The 21,042-nt window shown below is 37.3% G+C and overlaps 2 protein-coding genes across 2 annotated transcripts; one reads left to right on the forward strand and one right to left on the reverse strand.

The window, feature by feature from the left end:
* Window positions 1-1,136: 1,136 nt before the first annotated feature.
* LOC140952812 (DEP domain-containing mTOR-interacting protein-like) lies at window positions 1,137-11,523 on the reverse strand. The gene is made up of 8 exons (XM_073402260.1): window positions 11,205-11,523; window positions 9,688-9,808; window positions 7,421-7,599; window positions 6,501-6,719; window positions 4,897-4,962; window positions 3,476-3,546; window positions 3,040-3,144; window positions 1,137-2,016 (listed from the first exon to the last, which is right to left on the reverse strand). The coding sequence occupies exons 1-8, from the start codon at window positions 11,488-11,490 to the stop codon at window positions 1,882-1,884; spliced, it is 1,182 nt and encodes a 393-aa protein (XP_073258361.1). The 5' UTR covers window positions 11,491-11,523; the 3' UTR covers window positions 1,137-1,881.
* Window positions 11,524-12,043: 520 nt separating this feature from the next.
* On the forward strand, window positions 12,044-19,120 carry LOC140951948 (1-acyl-sn-glycerol-3-phosphate acyltransferase epsilon-like). The gene is made up of 11 exons (XM_073401331.1): window positions 12,044-12,332; window positions 12,469-12,544; window positions 13,914-14,029; window positions 15,061-15,116; window positions 15,318-15,351; window positions 16,035-16,125; window positions 16,226-16,275; window positions 16,763-16,877; window positions 17,475-17,545; window positions 18,157-18,209; window positions 18,797-19,120. Exons 1-11 carry the CDS (start codon window positions 12,117-12,119, stop codon window positions 19,020-19,022), a joined length of 1,104 nt encoding a protein of 367 aa, XP_073257432.1. The 5' UTR covers window positions 12,044-12,116; the 3' UTR covers window positions 19,023-19,120.
* The last annotated feature ends 1,922 nt before the right edge of the window (window positions 19,121-21,042 follow it).

Here is a 21,042-nt window from a genome sequence, read left to right on the forward strand (position 1 = left end):
GTTCCTTATTCACTAGTGCTCCCACCCTCATCCCCCCACATTATAAGGCTATCACTTGGACATCAAATTAAGACCATCTCTATTTGATTACGCACCCATCCTTGAATAAGTACCCGCACCTCAAATAACAGTCCACCTTATAGGTAGGAAAAGTTAATGAGTGCTTTGAATAAGTGCCCACCCCTCCCCTTCCCCCCCCCCCCCCCCAAAAAAAAATATATATTGACCTTACTGACAGTGCTTGAAATTGACTAAGTACTACCAGAAACCCAAATGAGTTTCTGGTACTACTAAGAGACTTCCCTGAAGACCATCTTAGTATTTTAAAGAAGTTTTCAATGTACAGTTGAAATTAGCATGAAGCTGGCCTAGGAGTTTGCTACTCCCCCCTGGAGGGGATGCTAGTCCTTTGCAGGGTTACCCCCTGTGGTATGTCAGTGGTACCCTTTTTTAACACCTAGCGCCCTCTGTCCCCAAGGTGGCCATTGTAGAGAGGTTTACCTGTACGTACTAGCCAGGCAACTTACATTATTTTTATTTCCAAGTTAAGAAGGTCAATTTTGTTAAAACAAGTTTGTGATAAGTTGATTGAAACCATGCAATATGGAAACTTGACAGCATGTAAACTATAGAGTTGTAATTATTGTATTTTCTTTAGTTTTTTTCTGTCTTTTTGGTCTTAGTTAGGTACAATAAAAGACTTACTGCCAAAAGCATGCTTTGAACATATACTGAGTATAAAGTGCATGCATGTATGTTGATACAACAAATTGAATACTTATTTTCATACACCACATTCAAATTTTATTTAACTATTTCAAAACTATTAATTTATTTTTACAAATAGGTTGATATCTTAATTTTCTGAGATAATAATCAAATATGATCTTCCTTTCAATTCTGTGATAATTGTAAACCTTTCATTTATCTGATAAAACTTTAACCTCTTTATTAACAAACACTTACAATAAATTTCCTCCACTTTACAAATCTATGTTAAATAAAAATATTTAGTTTGCACTTTGCATGTCATTTTTGGTGTTTCAATAAAGAGAAATAGTATTTTATTTTTTTATTTGTATTTATCGAGGAAATATAAATATTATATTATTTGTAAAGAGTCATATCTTCACACGCATACCAACATTTCATGACAACTTAAAAAAACTGAATTAAAAAAAAATACCCGCTCAAATACAAGGAGTTTACCTTATCACGTCAAGAATACCCCTTGCATTTTTTCATGGATATTTTAAATTCTGGCCAAAAGGGGTAGAGATGGTAAAAGCACACATGAGCTGCAAGAGCCCACAAGTTCTGAGCTTAACCTGGTTTCAATCCGTTGCATGAAATACCTAGTAGTATTGTAACTCCCCCCTCCCACTCCAGATGGGATGCTAGCTAGTCCATAGTTTTACCCCTACTATTATGTCACCGGAAACCATTTTATATCCTAAAAAGCAGAAACAATGAGGAGCAAGGTTTCTTATCTAAGAAAAAGCGACTCAACAGCAAACATTAAAGGGGATACTTAATTTGCTTCTAATGTGGCCCAGGCATTGGGTACTTCTGTGGGAGTGTCCACAACACATAATAATTATTGTGGAAATACAGCATACTTACCCATCCATAAAAAAACTACTTACTACAACTATCTTCTCAGGATGAAATTTGTCCAAATGGGCACATATTTAAAGAACTATTCTACTAAACCATTTGCTACATCTCAACAATTAGAGATAAACTGACCTGTATCTACACCTGGCTAATAATATCCTCTTTTTCTGCCACATGAATTTTGACTTTTCTAACTCCTGGGAGTAAGGGGGTGTCACTCACTTCACTATTTTCGCTCAGGTTCTGGAACAACAATTGAATGATTCATTGGTTGCCTTTGAAATGTGTCATGACTTCAAGATTGACTATATTCTGCCCTCTGAGAATCTGCTGGGACACCTGTTTGTGATTCCAGTACAGAACGTCTTTTCCATTTACAGACTTTAAGTACATTCGGACCTGCATGGCAAGAAAGGCAAGAAAAGGATTATTGGTCAATGAGTGACACATTAGAATAATAGCTTTCAAGCAACTGTTGAACTGAAAAAAAGGAGTTTTTCATAAATGATAATAGCCCTTAAGTAAGGTTTGATTCTCATGACAGTGTAGTTGTCTGCTTCATTAACCAATTAAGCCCTAATACTAGTAAGCTGCATATGATTTCCCCATTAACTCTTCTTCTACAGGTAGTCCTTTTTTTACCCAAAAACACCAACAGTAAGTTCTCAATGCCTTCTTGGTACAATTCGACTCTGCAGTAACCATTGACAAGAATTTATTTAAAAATTGTTACTGGTACATTTAATTTGTTCTTGATGTGCATTTCCTTTTTCCCCACAACTTTGATGTGTGACTAAGAATGTTTTGTTACTACTTTTTTTTCACCAGTTTAAAGACCTTGCTCTGAGTGGTGTGAAACTGAGTTAAAATGTTCTGCATGAGGAATCAAGGCCATGGACAGTTAACCATTTGTTTCTGAGTGGGCGGTGAGATGAGTAGGTAGATTAGCGTTTTAGTATTAGTTGAAGGGTATTTACCACATGCTTTTTTTAAAAGAGAGGAAAAACCTTTGCCCATATTTTTCTTATTCTCAGAACTGCAAATAACAGCTGGGCTTGGGGCTAAGACGAATCTAAATACTAGCATGGCCGGTGTTAGACGAGTATGAAATCTCTGCCGTTAGACATGATGACTGGACAGATTAAATACTTGAGGCTATCAACTTGAAGCTCAAGTGGCTGCAGGGTCTTTTTTTTTTTAAGAAAAAAGAAGCATTGGTCAAAAATTAAGCAAAGTGGATTCAACAAATTTTTTACCATACTATTGTGCAAGATACACATGTACTCTGTGACAAAGGTTGGTTTCTGTGTGTGCTAGGTTTGAAGAAGATGGAGCTTAAGGCCATTGCGCAAGATGATTAAAAGGATGGTTCTTTTCAAGTGGAACCATGGGCATGGCAACTACTAAAATTTTCTCTCATACCTTTAACCCTGCAGCTGCTGCAGGTCCTTTTGGATCTATTGTTTGTACGTACACTGGACTGGAACCCCGAACTACAAACCCAAACCCAACTGCATCACTCTTGACCTAACGAAGATAAAGGGGCAAACAATATTGCTCTGTGGCTTAGGAAGTTGTTTTAACTTTTAGCTTGAGAGCGCTACATGTACATAAAACTTGATACAATGAGAGAACAAAGAAGGGTAAAGGTAGTGAAGACTGTGGAACTGAATATTAGGGGAAGGCTGTGATAGGACTTGCTTCATAAATAGTTTGAGTTTGACTTGGAAACTCACAGTCAGGGCAGTAGTAACAATAATAATAATAATAATTGTTTCGCTTGTAGGAGTGGCTTCAGTAAGGAACAATAATACTTACTATTACACATCACAATAAAATTGCGTTGCAGCCAACATACCCTGATATTTTTGGTAACATAAGGCCCATTAGGATCCAACAGTTCTTCAGTAGAAATTTCTCGGACAATAACTTCAATAAAATTAAAAAAACATTACAAGTCAACTTTAAAAGGTAAAGAACAAAATTTATATTGTAAATAACAACTATTCTGTTAAGATCTTAACCTTCATTTTTAAGAGTAATTCAATTTCAATGAACAATCAATGATTGAATAGCTAGATTACAGTACGTTAAGAGAATGCATTTTAACTACTAGCAATGAGAAAAGCTAAAAAAGTCCAGGGTGCAAAGGAAGTCAGTTTTACAGCTTGCCTTTCGAGCAAGCTGTAGCTAGCATATACAAGCCCAAGAGTCAATTTAACTAGCCCCCCCCCCCCCCACCCCCAACAAGAATTCCAGATCAACAGGACTGATTACAGTTCATCTGTTGGATTCCTTTGAAAACCTTCACTTGCCCATCAAGCAAGTTAAGAACAGTTTTCACTAGCCCAATAGCAAAATCCACTAGCCCTGGGCTATGGGACACAACTTTCTTTGCATGCTGAAGTCATTACTTGCACTGACTTAAGACTACTAGTGGTTGTAAGGCTTCAAGAAAAGTATCTGACCGCCTGTATTCTTTTAAAATGTAGCTTATTTAAACTACAGTTATTTGACTAGAATAAATCCAAAACAAGGTATTATTATCTTTGACAAGGTTAAAAATCACATTAGAACAGGAAAAGGAAAAAATATGTAGGGGGAGGAGAAGGGGAGAAGAAGAGAAAAAAGCAATGTTTGCACTCATAGTTTCTATATTGACCACTTTGAGACAGTTTTTGTACAACAGTACCGTAAAGTAAGTTCCCAAAGTAACAACCCCCCCCCCCCCCCACACACACACACACACACACCGAAAAAAGCAATAAAATGAAATAAGTTTCTCCAAATAAAAAGTGTGGATGTTCTCACAATATTATTGTCCTGATATTATTGTGGTAACTTTGTATGCCATGTACGATACATGTTTTAGCTACCCAAAAGAAGCGACCTCCTGAAAGTAGTGATAGGAAAAGGCTGCTAAATCCGAAAGTAACCAGGGTCATTACTTTCGGAAGTTTACGGTAAATGGATTTAGAGTGAACAAGGACTTAAGTGAAGTAGTGTTTTAAAAACTTAAGCTAGATGATTAAACTTTTCACAAAGTGCTGATAAAAGTGACAAATTCATTTACAACTTTGACCAAGGGGGTTGGCAGTTACTTGGAGGGCAGCAATTATCAGAGAAAGCATACAATACTTGTTTGAGGAAATACAGTATAATTATGTTTTCCCGGTCAACTACAGTAAATTAAGGAAACAAATGTACATTTTGACTCCCCCACCCCCCTTGACATAGCACAATAGTTTTGAATAAAATGGCCTGGCCACTATGAATAACCTGGTCTGGGTGATTGACTTGGGCTGCCACTGGATGGGAAATACTCTGGGCTGTCTGGTGAGTAATCTATAAATAGGCAAGAAATAGCAATCCATTACTTAAAATGCCCTCTTCAATCCTGGGGGTAGCCAGTCTTAAATCTTTAAGCCCAAATATCCAAATACAAATTCTCAAGACTGATCTCCATACATTTCCTCAATGAATTAGTTAGGAGAATTTGTTTGAAGATCAAAGCGTTTTCCATGAAGTGATTACTTTATATTCTCACAACATTTTCACTTGATTTTGTATTGATATCATTAGGAGAGAATAGACTTTCGTCACTCTCGAGACTTAAAGGGTTAATAGGCCATTTCAGAGTTCCAAAAAAACCTCACTTTAAAACAAAACAAGGTTAAGTGGTACAAATTCTTTGTTGTGAAAATGAGTTTTATTTGCATGAGAATAAAAGAATCATTTTCATATCAAAGCCTTTGCAATTAGCGTTGCTTTGAAACAGAGACTTGAGGCAACTTGGAAATGGCCTATTTATGAAAATTACAAATTAATTCATTTAGAAAATTTTAAAAGGTTTACTGGCTACCCTGCAAATACAGGTGTTCTCATTGCTTCAAAGAAGAGATTAGCAGGGGCTGTACTTGCAGCCAAAGCTCAGCTCTCTGAAAAATAATTCATTATCCCTTTCTCTGACTTAATGAGCATTAAGGTATGGGACGAGATCCCTGTCAAGGAACACGACAGAGGACTCCAACTTCTAATTATATCCGAGAAAGGGAGGGAGGGCTTACCCTTTTCACTGACACTCTTTGTGAACTCGTCTGACAACTTTGCATATATTATTCAGGTTTATATAATGCCTAATATGTTGTCGCACGGCATAATGAATATTACATGACTGTGAATAGATACTTTAGCAACTGGCTTTTCAAAAGGGCATGATAATATTATGAATAAAATTTTATTTTTATTAAATTATTATTTAAAGATAATCAACTTTCATATCTGGCAGCCTGAACAACTAAAATACTTTTATCCATAATACTATCGAGAGACTGAAATATGAAATATTAAAGCAGCAATATAATAACATAACCTGCATGTAACTTTAAATACATGCGTCTTAATGATACATGACTAAGTTTTACTAACGACAGCAACACTACATTACAGCGGGTGAAAGTTTATTTTTCTGTTAAGCCATGAATAAATGGCAGCCAATGATAATTTAAAATGCCTGCCATTTGCTAGATCTTAAAACAGCTAATTTTCCACTCCCTAAATGCCATTTCTGTAAGTAACAGCTACACTGATCTTCTGACATTTATGAGCAGTATTTGGAACCATTCCATGGCCCACTGGGTTGCATATGCCCTTACTGCTGCAATAACAAGAGATTTGCATGGAGAAAAGTGGTTTCACATCTCCCTTGGATGTAGTGAACAGGATTTGGTTCCTCATAGGTGAACCAATATATTAGATCTTATGTTAAAGCATGGCTCAGAGTTAGATAGTACCATTCAATCCCTTGCTGTTATCCCCACCATCTGTAGCCATTACCAACCCTTTCCACATTGATATGTATTCTGGTATGCCAAACTACCTACCAAGTGGCTCAGTTATTCGTGGCTTTTCTTTTAAAAAGGGAACAGGACTAGATCGCTGTGTATTTAATGGAGGAAGATTCCGTCGTCTAAAGTTCCTTGGTGAACCAGGAGCCTTGTCATCCACAATACCCAAAGTGTCAATCATCTTCCTGGTTACTACTTTATCAATCATGAACTGATAGAAGATGTTTTCATCTCTAAAGTGAAATTCATCTGTAACTAAAAGAGTTGTAAGAAAATTTAAAAAAAACCCAAACTTTTGCAAAGACTCCTGACTGTTACTAGGGACAGGGAAACAAATTGGCCAATAGCTGACCAGCATGTCCCTAGTAACGATCCCAGAAGTCTTTGTGAAAATCAGCTTGGCCCAGTTTCCTTCTTGTTTCTAAAGGTGATGTTACATGGGACAATTTGCAACAAAGAGTTTTAGCGCAACACAGTATTACAGCATTGTTGCAACATTGTTTCGAATGGTTGCAACATTGTTCCAACATTGCTACACTGTGTTATGCTGAAAATCATCATTGCAAATCGTCTCATGTAACATCACCTTAAAGTGGCGAAAAACTTATCTGAAAGAACTAGTGACATGTAAAAAGGGCATTGGTTATATCCCTAAAAAATTTAAAAATAAAAGATCCAAATTATTCTCTTGCCCTAAAGGTCAAGAAGGAATGAATCCAAAATGACTGGAGGTAATCCGCTTGGCTATTTACAAGCATGGCAGATGATGTTTAACTCAAAACTACTAGGAATAAATCCAGATATAGCAGTCAGTGTGGGATTATGAACTATTATTGGGGCCACCAGATTGCAATTCTAGCACTGCTGCTAAGCCAGGCTTCCTCCTCTTTTTCTTCGTTTGAGAAAAATTTGGTAATTCCCCTACTTCCATGCATTTATTAATAGACTTTCCTTACCATGCTTAATGATTGCTTGATCTAAGAGTTCTTTCCCAAGTATTAATCCCTGAGTTCTATCGGTTACTTCACCACTTTGTATCAACCAGTCCACTAGTTCAACGCCTGTGAAACAACTTCGGTACACAAAGTCATGACAAGGACGTGACTTGATTAAATGGCAGTCCTCATTCTTTGCCCTGTATGGAAATTGACATTCACTTCATTATGAGTGAGGAAGTGGGTGAAAAATGTAAGAGGGTTTCTCATTAAAATGTCAACAGAATAACAGGAAATCAATTTCAACAGCTAAAAAACCAGTAATACACATTCGGGCCCCCAAGTCTACTATTCCCTGTTAAATTAAATTTTCCTTTCTCTTTTTTTTTTTAACTCTTAAAAACTCTGCTTACCCATTGTAGTAATTCTACATGCAGTCAATACACAGTGGCAGCAGATCTTAGCAGAGTGACTGAGCTTGTTAAAGAACATCCCCCTGCCATTAACTGACACTTTTTGTTAAGCTTTTGACATTTTTAAGTAATTTTCAGGAATATACCAGGATAGAAACCCAGTAATGAGGTCCTGTTAGGGTAAAATTGTAACAAGTGACATGGCCTTAAACTGAATGACATGGGACAGTAGAAATGGTGACAAACGATACAAACATGGGTTGAAACTGCGAAGGAATGTCCCAGGAGGAAGTAGATCACCTTTTTAACACAATAGTTTTACCAAATTTTTCTTACGCTCTGCCGGTTTATGGTGCCTCAGATTCCGACCTTTCTGTAATACAGAATTTTTTAGACTGGTGTATGAAAAGAAAGTTTATGTCCAAGAATGTAAATATCAGGGACTTGCTAGAGACGGCGGACAAGACACTCTACAAAAAAAGATCAAATGACCCCGAATGTCCGTTCTTCCAGTTTTTACCTAGGGAAAAGAACACGAGGTACAATCTTAGAAATACGTCAGTCTCTGTCCCTAGAATCTACACTGACAGGTTTAAGAACGTTTTTAGTAACAGAATAATTTTTAGATATGATATGTAAATAGTTTTTTGAGTTTATATTGTAACTTAGGATATGTAATTTTATCTTAAGAAACAAAGATTATTATTATTATTATTATTATTAGCAACAGAGAAAAGAGCAAATACAATAGTAAAATACTGACAGCAACATGGCTTCCTCCTCAATACGCAAGACGACAGGCCCCAGTTGTTGAAATGTTGGATAGTCCTGTCTACTGGATAAATCACTATCCATCGCATAAGTATTAGGGAAACTTATTGCGTTATCCACTGGACAGACTTTTATCCAGTGGATAGATTTATCCACCTTTCAAACAACTGGGCCTATGAGGCTGAGTAGGATGTGAAGAATTATGCAGATCAAGGAGGATGTTATCCACCGCGGCTGAAGGCCTAGGTGGATAACATCCTCTGAGATCTGCATACTTTTTCACATCGTACAAAAGCCAAATTCAATAATTCTTTTATTATTCATTCAAAATATTTCTAAGTTCTTAACAAGCTTTCCTTCTTGTAGACATTCTTCTAAACTTCATTCATTTGGTAGGATTTCACAAGGATATAAAAAGATGTTTTCATTTGCGGAAACTCCTCAAAAAGTAGATAACTTTCATCCAGCAATATGTCTTGCATATTCTTGCATTTCTTCTGTTCAGCTTTAATCAGAAATTTGTCTTCGAATCGTGGTGAACTCTATGTTTTAGTTCACACGTGAAGATACAGCTAGTTGACGGAGCTTGGAAAGGATGTTGGTCAGTGCTCTATTGCCTATGCAGCCTCATTTCCAATCAAATATACCATCGATCAACCTCATTAAAAATCAAATATGCCGTCAAATGGATGGTAAATTGCTCGCATCTTCCAAATATGGCCAGCTCCAATTGGTTATGAAGAATTAGCTGGAGGCTTTAAGAAAATCAGAAATGGCAAAATATTTTGAATGAATAATAATATGTATTGACCATGCATGGTTCCAAAAAGGGACAAAAAACCTTTTTTATAACACTTATTAAATCATGATGACTAAAAGAAAGCAGTGTTACCTGCATACTGTACAAACAAAATATGAGACAGGACACACAGGACAAAAGATGTTGGAATTTTTAAGACTCAAGGCCAGGAACTGGTAGCCTGAGAGAAAAGACACTGTCTCTGTGCTTTTATTACAAGGCAAATTGAAACAAAACTGGAAAGGCATCTGCTATTGCATGCTGGAAGTGGAAGCAAGGGTTTGTTTGAGTGTCAATCTCTTTACCTGTGATAAATGTCACAGCCACGATAAACTACAACAAGGTCAGGGTTAAGAACAACTGTCTCATCATCCCGTCGGAATCGGTAGAATAACATCTCATCTTTAAACTGGTGATCATCGCACACTAGCAATAAATAAAACAAACTATCAAGACCTATCTATGCCATATTAAGACAACAAAAAATCGGGGCTTGAAAAACCTTGATTCTAGCTCTTGCATTTTCCTTGCCCAAGGCCACTTCTTGCTCATCTTAGTCAATGACTTTGTCAGAGGATGACTTGTCTGGACTCTTACCCATCCAATAAGAAAACCTACTTGTCCTGGACTACTGTACGGGACTTTTTGGGGGCCCTGACCATGCTGGATCAAGGTCTTCTACAGGGAAGCTAGCTCATCCTTAACTGTTGCAATGGACGCTGGTTTTTTTAAACATTTGATCAAATAACAAAATTAATGTTGTACATGTAGCTCTGATGTGGGCATAGGCTGAGTGTACCAGGTTTAAAAATAGTACAAGGACAGGTTTTGAATATCAGTACTGTACTTTTTACAGGCCAGGTTTAAGGGTACGGTAAGATTATTTGTCACATATCTAAGTCCTAGCTTTGAAGAGCTATGCCAAGACAAAAATGCCAAGAACTCTTAATCATTGGGGATTCTCCTTGTAAGGTGGGGTGGTGAGCTATATGATTACATTTGCCATTATGAAGGGTAGTCATCAGTCTACTCTAGGGTAGGGTATAGAAAAAGGGCTGTCACTAAGATTTCAACTGTGTCTAATGTGGGCATAGGCTGGGTGTGAAGTCATGGCCAGTGTGGATTTGTATACCAGGTTTTAAAATAGTACAATGACAGGTTTTGAATATAAGTACTACACTTTTTACAGGCCAGGTCTGAGGGTCGGGAGGAGTACTAGTTCAGTCGTATGATTTAGTCTAGGAAAGGCTAAGGTTTCCAGGATTTCATGATCCCAGCAATACACATGGAATTATTTCTTAAAGTGCATCTTACCAACCATGCCCCCATCCAATACTTTTCAGTTTCAAATGATGAATATACTGAAACCGCAGAATGAAATAAATGCAAAGAGGATCATCCCAGTTAAAGACGTGACTTATACATTTGTGAAAAGAAACCCTGCAAAAATCAGGTTGGCCAGGAATTGAACTCTGACCTCTGTGATACCGGTGCTGTGCTCTAACGGCCGATTGACCTTGCAAGCCAACTAGGAATATTGGACATTACATTGGTCTCTAATATCACTATAGCCGGGAAAGATGAACATGAAATGCTAGTAATGTGAATTTAAATTGGAACCGCGACATAAAGAAAGAAAAAGAAAGAATATCATCGCAGATAACGACGCAATAATCTTCTTTGCATTTACTTCTTACTTTCCAGTTTCTTCTCCAAATCCAAATCAACGCTAATAAAAAAATGTGTGCACAGACGCAGAGTAACTTAACTGGCAATTTGCAAGAAACAAGACTTTTCCCTTCTTCGCTTGCGTTTCCCTTACCGTGGTGAATTATACCGTGATCTAAAAGAACGTTCATGCACTGCACAGCCCCTCCGCGCGAACTTGCATCTCCATGTCGAATCAACCAGTCAACCAAATCGCGACCAACAAAACAACAAGAGTACATCCTCAAGTGATATCGCCTATCTTTGATCATAACAGGGTCTTCTTCAGCGTGCAGCCTGTTCCTCAAATGCTCCCCGACCAGTACGACTTGCAACGCTTTCAAAGAGAGTTGGTCTGTCATTTCTTGAGGGTAAACAAATAACACAAGCGCGCATATCATAATCTAACGAAACGGCTTCAGTTTGCTCGTGAAACAAGACACCTTTCAGTTTAAGACGAAGCAGCCTGGGGCACAGCCTTCCTGTCTTTCTTCCCGCCAAATTTTAGTCTCCCAGCGCAACCGTTTTTGCTCGTCACGCAACGCTCTCCCCAGGGAGGGGATGAGCGTTGCGTGATGAGACAAAAACGGCTGCGTTCCTTTGAATTTCTGAAACAATAAATAAATAAATAAGCCTCTCCTTTCAGTGTCTAGCTTGCAGGTGCCCCCGACTGTCTTGCTTCTGATGCCCGTAAAGTTCGATAAGTCACATCAGCTCTTTTCTTTTCCTCCATCTTTCTTCCAAAGCTGCGGCATGTGAGATTAAATGATGAAAATTGCAATACTTCTTACATTTTCCGCAGACATCGGAGGAGAACGTTTGATTGTACGATTCTATCATGTTTCTTGATCTGGTGGAACCAGGCGGGGGGGGGGGGGGGGATAAAAACCCTCCCGCTCGAGACGTACCCCCTGCCTTACCCCTGCCAAGGAACCTCGCCTAAAAATAAAATGGCGGATTGGACGAGCTCGCGTGCAGTGGGAGAAGAATCATAAATTCTGATTGATTGGTATCGTTTGTCGGTAAAATGCTGAACATACTGCATCACCTGCAAATACTGCGTTTTGCGGTTCCTGCAACCGTAGTCATAGGAGTTGCTCCGCAATATTTTTTCACGTGGCTTGCGTGGCGGCTCCTTTCTGTGCCTTTTCCTCGCCGTTTGTACGAGCGAGGAGATGAATTTTTTTATGACATGTATCAGTCCCTCGTTTGCTTCTTCTATGAGACGTGCACTGGAGCGGAGGTAATACATCTCGTCATGATTACTGTCCATCACATGCATTTAAAGCCATATTTGAACAGTAGCAATAGGCGTTGTGTGGATTGACCACTTTGAATTTAAGTGTACGATCCAATGTTTTCTGTTCTTTCTTTTTAAGGTCATCTTTTATGGTGATCAAATTCCGTGGGACAAACAGGAAAATGTGATTGTACTATGCAACCATCAAAGCTCAGGTAGTATTTCTATTTCCCAAATTTTTGTACCCTCCCCCCCACTTCCTGACCCCACCTTCCCGAGACCCAACCATACCCCCTTCCTTAAGGAGAGGTATCCTTGGTCATAAGGGGGAAACAAGTCCGCAGTGTTGGCATAATAATCCGGTAGTCATGGGGTTTCGCATGCAAAATTGTTCGAGTTATTATTTTGTCTGGTGTTCCTATCATGAAGCTTTGATTTCTTTCAGGAAAGAGCAGCAATAAAACTCAAGTGCTTTTTGTAAAGAATATTATATTCCATTAATAGTACAGACTGTCCAACCATTCTGATCTTGTTGGAATTCACCTGATATTGCTGAAAATCCCCAAATCCCAACCAATTTGTGATCAGAGGAGTAAAAATCCTAATTTTGACTTCTGTTTTGATATTTTCAAGATTCTTATGATACTTGTACAAAATCACCTAACAATAGACAGAAACAATAGGGCCATTTATATGAGGAAAAATAAGACGCGTCTTACATAAGACAGGCCTTAAATAAGATGCAAATTTTCCGTATAAACAGCACATTTCGTCTAAAATAAGACGCATCTTAGCTAAGTCGCGTCTAATTTTAGACGAAATGTGCTGTTTAGACGGAAAGTTCGCGTCTTATTTAAGACACGTCTTATGTAAGATGCTTCTTATTTTTCCTCGTATAAATGGCCCTAATATTGTCCTCTCAGAACTCTAGAAATGGCATTTCAGACCATCAAGATTTGAAAATTTTTCAGGCGTCATTCCCCTAGTGGCTTTTGCCTTTGGTGTTGGCATCATTCATCGGTGATTAAAAAATATACCGATTTCACATACTCAAAAGGTTGAAAATACTATGAACCTTCTAAAAGCAGCTATTTCAGACTGTCCAATCTTGGACCTTTTGTCTTTTGTCTTTCTTTCATCTTGTAATCAGTAGCTAAAAGAGTATAGTTTCTACATCAAACAATCAGTGCTCATTCACCAGATTTTGGACAAATCTATGCCATCAGTATTGGATTCCAGAAGTCTCAGATCAATATTTAGGTTTCTGGGAAACTGCCCACCAACCCCTCCCCTAACTCAACATTAACATTTGCTTTTTGCTTTGAGCAAAATGTTGGGTTAGGGGAGGAGTAGGTGGGCAGTTTCCCAGAAACCTAAATTGATCCGAAGTCTCTCCCATGAATTGTCCCTAGCAATAAGAGGCAAGGAGAGACAGCTGTATTGACAAGCTATCAATGAAGTGGTCAATCATTGATTTCAGCCACTTCAACAAATGAACATTGAGGCCTTACACTAAATGCTTATAGGGATGATTGCTTATAATGCAACTTCATAATACTGTTTTGCTCCCTTCTGTTTCTACAGTTGATTGGATGGTCTCGGATTTCATTGGTATTAGGCAGGGCTCACTGGGAAGAATAAGATACATTCTGAAGAGTGGACTGAAGTATTTGCCATTGTATGGATTTTACTTTGCACAGGTGAGTAAGTAAAGCCTTCTAAACCAAATAGTAAATCAATTAATTTGTAGATATTATTTAATCATTAAAATTTTGATATCAGTTGAAAAAAAAGGCAAAACTTAACAACTTGAAACTACTCAATCATGTTCAAGATCAAATCAGTCCTAGTAAGCCAAAAAGGTAAAGCACATGGTGGCCCATTTTTCGTGATGCCTGTGTAAAACAGTTAGAGGCTCCTATGCCTAAGGGGTGTTCCCACAATTCAAATGTCACAACAATATTAATTTCACTGAATTTTGTTTAATTTTGGTAATAATGATACCCTAGGTAGATGAAGTTAGTGGTTTACCAGTAGGTAAGAGGCTGTTGTTATGATCAATGATGACTAGAAACTCTTGAAATAATTAAAAATTACATGTTGTTGGTGTAACCAGACGTTGTAGTGTGTCTGATACATTTTGCGGTCTGAGTAAGGAAAGGTGAATCAGGGTTGGCCAGGAGGTAGTAATATACCATTGTACAGGGCGTGTGCTTTGTAGAAGCTCAGGGTTAGTTGAGCTATCCCTCAGGCCAGCATATTTTAATACAAGTTGTCCGACAGGCAAGCCGCTTTGGCTGAGATAAAGCAAAGGATAAAGCAAAAGGGCATTGGTAGGTCTTCAGGGCTGCTATAATAGGCTAGTCAACGTTAGCAGCAGCTAGCCCGAAAGGGTGAGCATTTTATTTAGAAAAAATTCATCTCACCCCGATTATACCCCATGTGCTTTAGCTAATATACTTAAAATTCCTCCAAATTTTCCCTATATACATCTAAAATGACAGGAAATGTAGTATACGGTGGTATACCCCAAATCAATATTTTGTTTCCAACCAGGCAAAAGATACTTACCAACCCTGACTGACATGTAAAATAACCACATCACATCTCCTCCTTTAACCTGAATTTAAGTTTGACCTTTAATATATACAAAAGAAACACCTTGCCTTTAGGGCAGGCTGGGGTTCTTGTTTTCAATTTTCCAATAAAGAATTGTTTTTTTTAATGACAGCATTCATGTATATATGTTAAGAGAAGTGGTGCAGACGACCAAGCGCATATCATAAGGTATGTACTTGACATACTATGAAACTGTAACTTCTTTCATAACATTATACTGTCATTTTAATAGGGGAGCCCTCCCCCGAGGGGAATGACCTGCCACATAAAAGCAGCCTGTGAGAGCCCCTGCTTAGGGTGCTCCTGCACCATGAGATTTAAGAAGCCAAATAGTGAAATAAATTTATTTATTTATATATTTTGTCAAAGGAAACTGAAGGAAATGAAAGCAAGAAAGCTGCCTGTGAGTATTTTAATTAGACCTTGCTGGAATGAGTTACTTTAATATATCAGGCAATGATATATCCTCCGTCAGAGATACTACACAACCACATAAATGAAGTGAGAGTGATAATAAAAAGTATTATTAACATGTGCCCATGAACTTAAAAAAAAAAAGATCTGCTGTAATAATCTTTTAAGTAATGATTCAAAAATGCCACCATTTTAAAATGCCCGGTGTTCAGGGCTGACTTTTCTTTCCAATCAGAACGACCCAGTGGCAAAAGTGTTAACACAGGAGACCAGGTCATTCATAGCTATTTCAAGAAAGGGTGTTGGAAAAAAATGTGCATGTGATGATGCCGAAAGGTAGTATGGGATATAAGCAATACACTGTTTCTGACACTGTAGCTGTCAAACTTACTTTTATTGCTTTTCTTTAGCACTCACAAACATATGTCCATGGCCGTTCAAGCCAATCTTTCAAAGTTCTTTGAAAAACAGTGAACTCCAAACCACCCACAATACCTTTCAGGATTGTCGCATGCACTGTTTCGGACCACATTTCTCAAAATAGCGGTATACACTGATACATATTTCATACATATATTATGTTTTATTCATCTTTTTGCGTTTATACATTTATACTTTATTTTTATATTATAGGCATGCGATTTTGTCATCAATATGTTGTTTTGGTTGTAGATGTGGTTGGTGATTTTTCCTGAGGGCACAAGATACAATGTATTGAATACACAATTGATTGAAAAAAGTCAAAAGTTTGCTGCAGAGAGAGGTACAATAGAACCATTTTATACAGGCTTGAAGTAACTGATAACTATAAACTAATGAATTTATTCAACCCAACATATTACCTCTAATATTCATTTCAACAGGTCTGCAAGTGTTATCACATGTCCTGACACCAAGAACAAAAGCTACTGAAGTTAGTATTCAGAAAAGTCAGATATAGTGCTGTTTAAAAGTAGTATATACTGCAACAGAAGAAGTCATTTCATGATTAGTTTTGATGCAACCTTGCAACCACGGTCAGATAATCTTTTGAGAAGGATTTTTATAAGGCTCTGAGCAAAAAGAGGTTGATCTATAGAAAAACTATTGATGTCCCTTAATTTTATAAAAGCAATAGACCACACTTTCTATGGGTTTACCAGCGTGATAACCCACTTGGGATGTTTGGAGAACACGAGAAAAGCTTGTAAATCATGAGCCTTTCAGCTCATGATTTACCAAGCTTTCATTTGAATGGTCATATCACAGGGTTTTGTCAACAGACTCAAAAGTTAGTTCCCTTACAAAACTTCCATCAATCATCCATTCTGGCAGTGAAAGTGCTAATCAGCAGTTTAATTCCGCCTGCGGAATTATGTTATTTAGAGTAACATAAACCTGTTTGTTCTTTTTATTTTCAGGCAAGCTTTGAGGTATTATCTTCAGATTACCTGGATGCAGTATATGATCTTACCATTACCTATAGTAATGCATATGAGAGTCCAGTGCCTCGAAGGCCAGCACCAAGTATGACAGGTATAATTTACCAAGTCCAGCAAGTTTTCAAATTTCACCAGGAGTCACCTAAGACCTTGTTCCACACTCCTCGTCTTTATTATATAACTCAAGGGAAGTGGGAAAACAGCTAGCACTTTCAGGACACCACCACTGGTTTCCACACAAAATGAGGAACAAGAGCATAAATTGGACACTGTTGACGTGTCACTATCCAGACCTGAGCAATGCTTCTGATTAGTTGAAAATTTGCCTCGTCCAATCAGAAGCACTACCCAGGTCTGGATAGTGACCCATCATCAGTATGATTGAGAAGTAAGTGTTAATGTTGGCTTAGGGGAGGGGTAGGTGAGCAGTTTCCCAGAAACGTATAATGATGCCATGTGGATTTTACAGGTTCCAAGCCTTGGGCTTTCTTCATTTTTCTTAGAGCATCGCCTTTATAAGTACAGTCAACTCTCTCTTAACGGACACCTCTATAAGACGGACACCTCTGTAAAACGGACTATAAGATGGACACCTCTCTAACACGGACACTTAGTGCCCATTCCAAAGGTGTCCGTCTTAGAGAGAGTTGACTGTATTATTTTATTTACTGATGCTAAGTTCTTTCCTCAGATTTTCTTCTTTCAAGAGGCCAGAAAGTCCATGTCTATTGTCGTAGATTTACAGCTCATGATTTTCCGAAAGTAAGTACTGTTAATGTAATGTCTTAGCCAGGCATATATTTTTTTCATAAGGCACACGCACCAAAAAAATTCAAATATTTTTACTGAGGCAATGGCCTTGGTTCTGCCACCTCTATGGGCTTTAATTGAAGTGAATGATGGAATGTCAAAATTGATTGAGATAGGGATATAAACCCAGAAGGCAAAGTTGTAAGTAGAATACCCCTGTAAGATTGTTTTGAATAGACAGAAAAGAGACCAAGAAACTTGCAAAAATTGAGTTGATTTGAAAGCATAAATGATAAATTAATTATTACTCTCTTGTCCCAAAATGATCATTGTGTAGCATTTAAGCAGAGGTTATCAGGGTAATCATTCAGAGCTGGGATCAGGAATTTCCCCCGTCTATTACGAACGTGGCCCCTGGCTACTTTCATAGGAAAACAAAAAAAATAGAACCAAAAGAAATCCCTAGCAGTTTGATTTCCTACCTAATTGTTGTATTTACCTGGCAGCTTTAAATCTTATCGACATCCCTGAGGTAATATTTCTACAAATTTCATCAGAGATCTAATTGAGAGTTGTCATTATTCTCTATTTTAATTCAATTTATCTCAAATTTATCATTTAAGGATAATGAAGCAACGAAAAGGTGGCTTCATGAAAGGTTTGCGGAAAAAGACAGGTAATTTTTATGAACAGTCATATTTTTATTTTTTATTGAAAAATATTTTGAATGAAGCTCAAGTACAATTTTTGTACATGAAATGAAGTTAACAGCATCTAGATACATTGTCAGGACAACACTATTATCTTTTTTGTAGGCCTGTTAAACCAAATGGCATACATTGTATTCTCAGGACCACTTCTTTTGTCAATATCACACTATTTAGAAAACAAAATATAAATGCCAAAAGAAAACTTTTGTGGTGATTTTTTTTACTAAATATCAATATTTGTCTTTACTTATGAATTAATGTTTTTTTCTCATTTCTTCATAATATTTTATTAGTAATACTGTTAAAAATATTGTTATGTTTTTAATTTTTTATTATTGTCACCCCCTTTAATTAAGTAACACCTGCAATAATATTATTGTGAAGCACCTTAGTTAAGTGAATATATATGAAATCAATTTAATGAAGGAAATTTTTGTAAACAGAATTCATTGTTATGTAAATAACTCAATTCTTTGCTATGAACATTAAATGAAATTATATATTTCATGTCTTTAAAAGTTGTCATGAATTTCGATTTTTAATTTTCCTTCAGGATTCTCAACAAATTTTACAGTGAAGGTGGTCAAATGCCTGGTGTTCCACGAAGAAGGAGATTGCCCTGGTTCAGAACTTTTCCATCCTTTGTAATTTTTATGGCGGCTTTACTTCCTTTTTTAATGACCAAGTGGGGACGATCAGCTTACTGGAAAATGTGGCTTGTATCCAGCTTTGGAACAGTGTCTTACATGATGTTATTGTTTGGGAAAGTGCAGCGTTGATAAGAGAAAAATTAACACTGTGTATGCTGTGTCATTTGGAAAATTATACAGTCAAACCTCCTGTTGGCAAACACCCAACATGCAAAGATTTAATGATGGTGGAGGTAATGGTGAGTTTACGTAAAAAGATGGCAGAAAGAACAGGACGGCAAAACGCTTGTGTGTGGCAAACATGTCAGGGCTATTACTTGCGTGTTTTGTTGTGATCTTCACTCAACATTGTTTCCTGGTCTTTTACAAAAAGATCTGTTAAAAGGAAGGTGAAGTTTGGCGAAAGTTTTTTTCAAACAAAATTATTGTCACGCTGGTCACACAAGGCTTGTGGTCTTCTTTCTTCTCCGTCCTGTCGCGTAAGTTCACTATTTACTGAGATTCAAAGTTCAGTCCTGAGCGTCTTTGAAGAAAAGGTTTCTGAGACATCTACTAATTATTGGTAAAGAATTTATTAGCATGTCTTTCAATTCTACTCTACAGTATCACTATCTGTGGTTCCATGTTGTTACTGAAAGCTGATCACCACATTCTTAGCAGCATAATACATACTGCAAAAATACAGATCAGACGGAGTTAAAAATTAACAATGAAGAATTATAAACCCCAAAAAGTGGTTGTGGTCACTTACACCAGAAATGGTTGTTTACAACCATAGCACTTTGACAGGAAAAATTTTGATGCACTCGATAGATAATCCCCATGGGAGTTGGTTGCTTATGAGAGGTGGTCGCACATAGATAGAGATGGAAGGGTCTAAACATTTTATGATAGAGGGCTCATTGTTAAGAAAAACCTTACCATGTAAAAGGATGGAAAACGGCACAATGAGTCCCTTATGCTAAAGTGCATAGCACTATTTACGGGTGAAAAGCATCTGAGCGACTTTACCCAGAGGAGTCACCTTCATTTTTTCCTTAAATTGATATTAATAATAATAAATTATTGATTTTTGATACAGTCAGTTACTCTTCTTAAACTGGCTGCAGAGCAACCCCTGAATTCTTGACAGCAGAATTTGAAAAACACTTTCTTATATTAGGATGAAGTAGTTACTGCATTATTTATGACTGTAGTAAAATGAATTTGTTAAGAAAAATATGGTAATTGGTGCTGCAAATAGATACAATCAGCTAATGACATACATGCAAATATTTAAAAGACATTGAACAATTCCCCTCCTCCTCACCAAAAAACAAAAGTGAACCAACAATGGTTTCCGCAACACCAAGAAATACCCAAAAAATGAATACATAGAAAGGTCATCAGCCTTGCAAAGCAGATGATGTTTAATAGTTCACTGGTTTTAACTATGCAGTAAGCTCTAATAATTATTTAAGCTTTCCTAAACAAAAGCATTTTATTTTGTATAATTGTTTAGAATGAAGTGTTTAAAGAAAACTTTTTTACATAAGAGCTTAATGCCATGGTAAAATTTTATGATTCCAAGAATTAACACCACCACATATGGGAAACACAGTATTAGATATATTGACCCTGTAATGTGGTCCAAATTAAGTATCCACGTTAAGAGTTCTGTAACTTCTTTTAAGAACCAGGTGAAAAAATGGACATTATTGAGAACCTCATTAGAACTGACACCTGTAAGAACTGTCACCTGTGTAACTCTTAGACTAATAGTAAAATCCAACCGGTGGTCTATTATCAATGCTGCGTTCTGATTGGTTGAGCTACTACTAGGCTATATGTTATAGCCCACTAGTAGCGAAAAGCGCCGGCTTTGAAAACCAAAACAATGGCAGCTGAATCGCGCTTTGCTAGCTAAAGTTGTTTTGTCTCGATATTTTTGGCCAACTAGTTGCATTTTACTAAAACAATAATATTCCTCTCACCCTCGTGGCCTCTGAGTCAATAGCCCATTCGGCCTGCCATTCAGGCTCGAGGAATAATTATTGATTAATGGAGCGGGCAGGGTTTCCGAGTTTGTTGTTTTTCTTTAGTTGTTTGATTTTCTTTTTGAGGTAGTTAGGTGTCCACAGTTAGTTTATGCTATGTGTAAAATGGACAT

This window comes from Porites lutea, chromosome 11, assembly GCF_958299795.1.
Source record: "Porites lutea chromosome 11, jaPorLute2.1, whole genome shotgun sequence".
Lineage (NCBI taxonomy): Eukaryota > Metazoa > Cnidaria > Anthozoa > Scleractinia > Poritidae > Porites > Porites lutea.

What these genes read in the sequence shown, in the direction of transcription:
- LOC140952812 (XM_073402260.1), bottom strand. Translation starts at nt 11,490, where the DNA reads ATGATATGCGCGCTTGTGTTATTTGTTTACCCTCAAGAAATGACAGAC. An exon ending in TCAAGCAATCATTAAGCATG is followed by an intron (nt 6,720 to 7,420) that starts GTAAGGAAAGTC and finishes CAACTCTTTTAG; the next exon opens with TTACAGATGAATTTCACTTT. An exon ending in ATGTTACCAAAAATATCAGG is followed by an intron (nt 3,145 to 3,475) that starts GTATGTTGGCTG and finishes TATCTTCGTTAG; the next exon opens with GTCAAGAGTGATGCAGTTGG.
- LOC140951948 (XM_073401331.1), top strand. Translation starts at nt 12,117, where the DNA reads ATGCTGAACATACTGCATCACCTGCAAATACTGCGTTTTGCGGTTCCT. An exon ending in GCCAGCACCAAGTATGACAG is followed by an intron (nt 16,878 to 17,474) that starts GTATAATTTACC and finishes TTCTTTCCTCAG; the next exon opens with ATTTTCTTCTTTCAAGAGGC. An exon ending in AGGTTTGCGGAAAAAGACAG is followed by an intron (nt 18,210 to 18,796) that starts GTAATTTTTATG and finishes ATTTTCCTTCAG; the next exon opens with GATTCTCAACAAATTTTACA.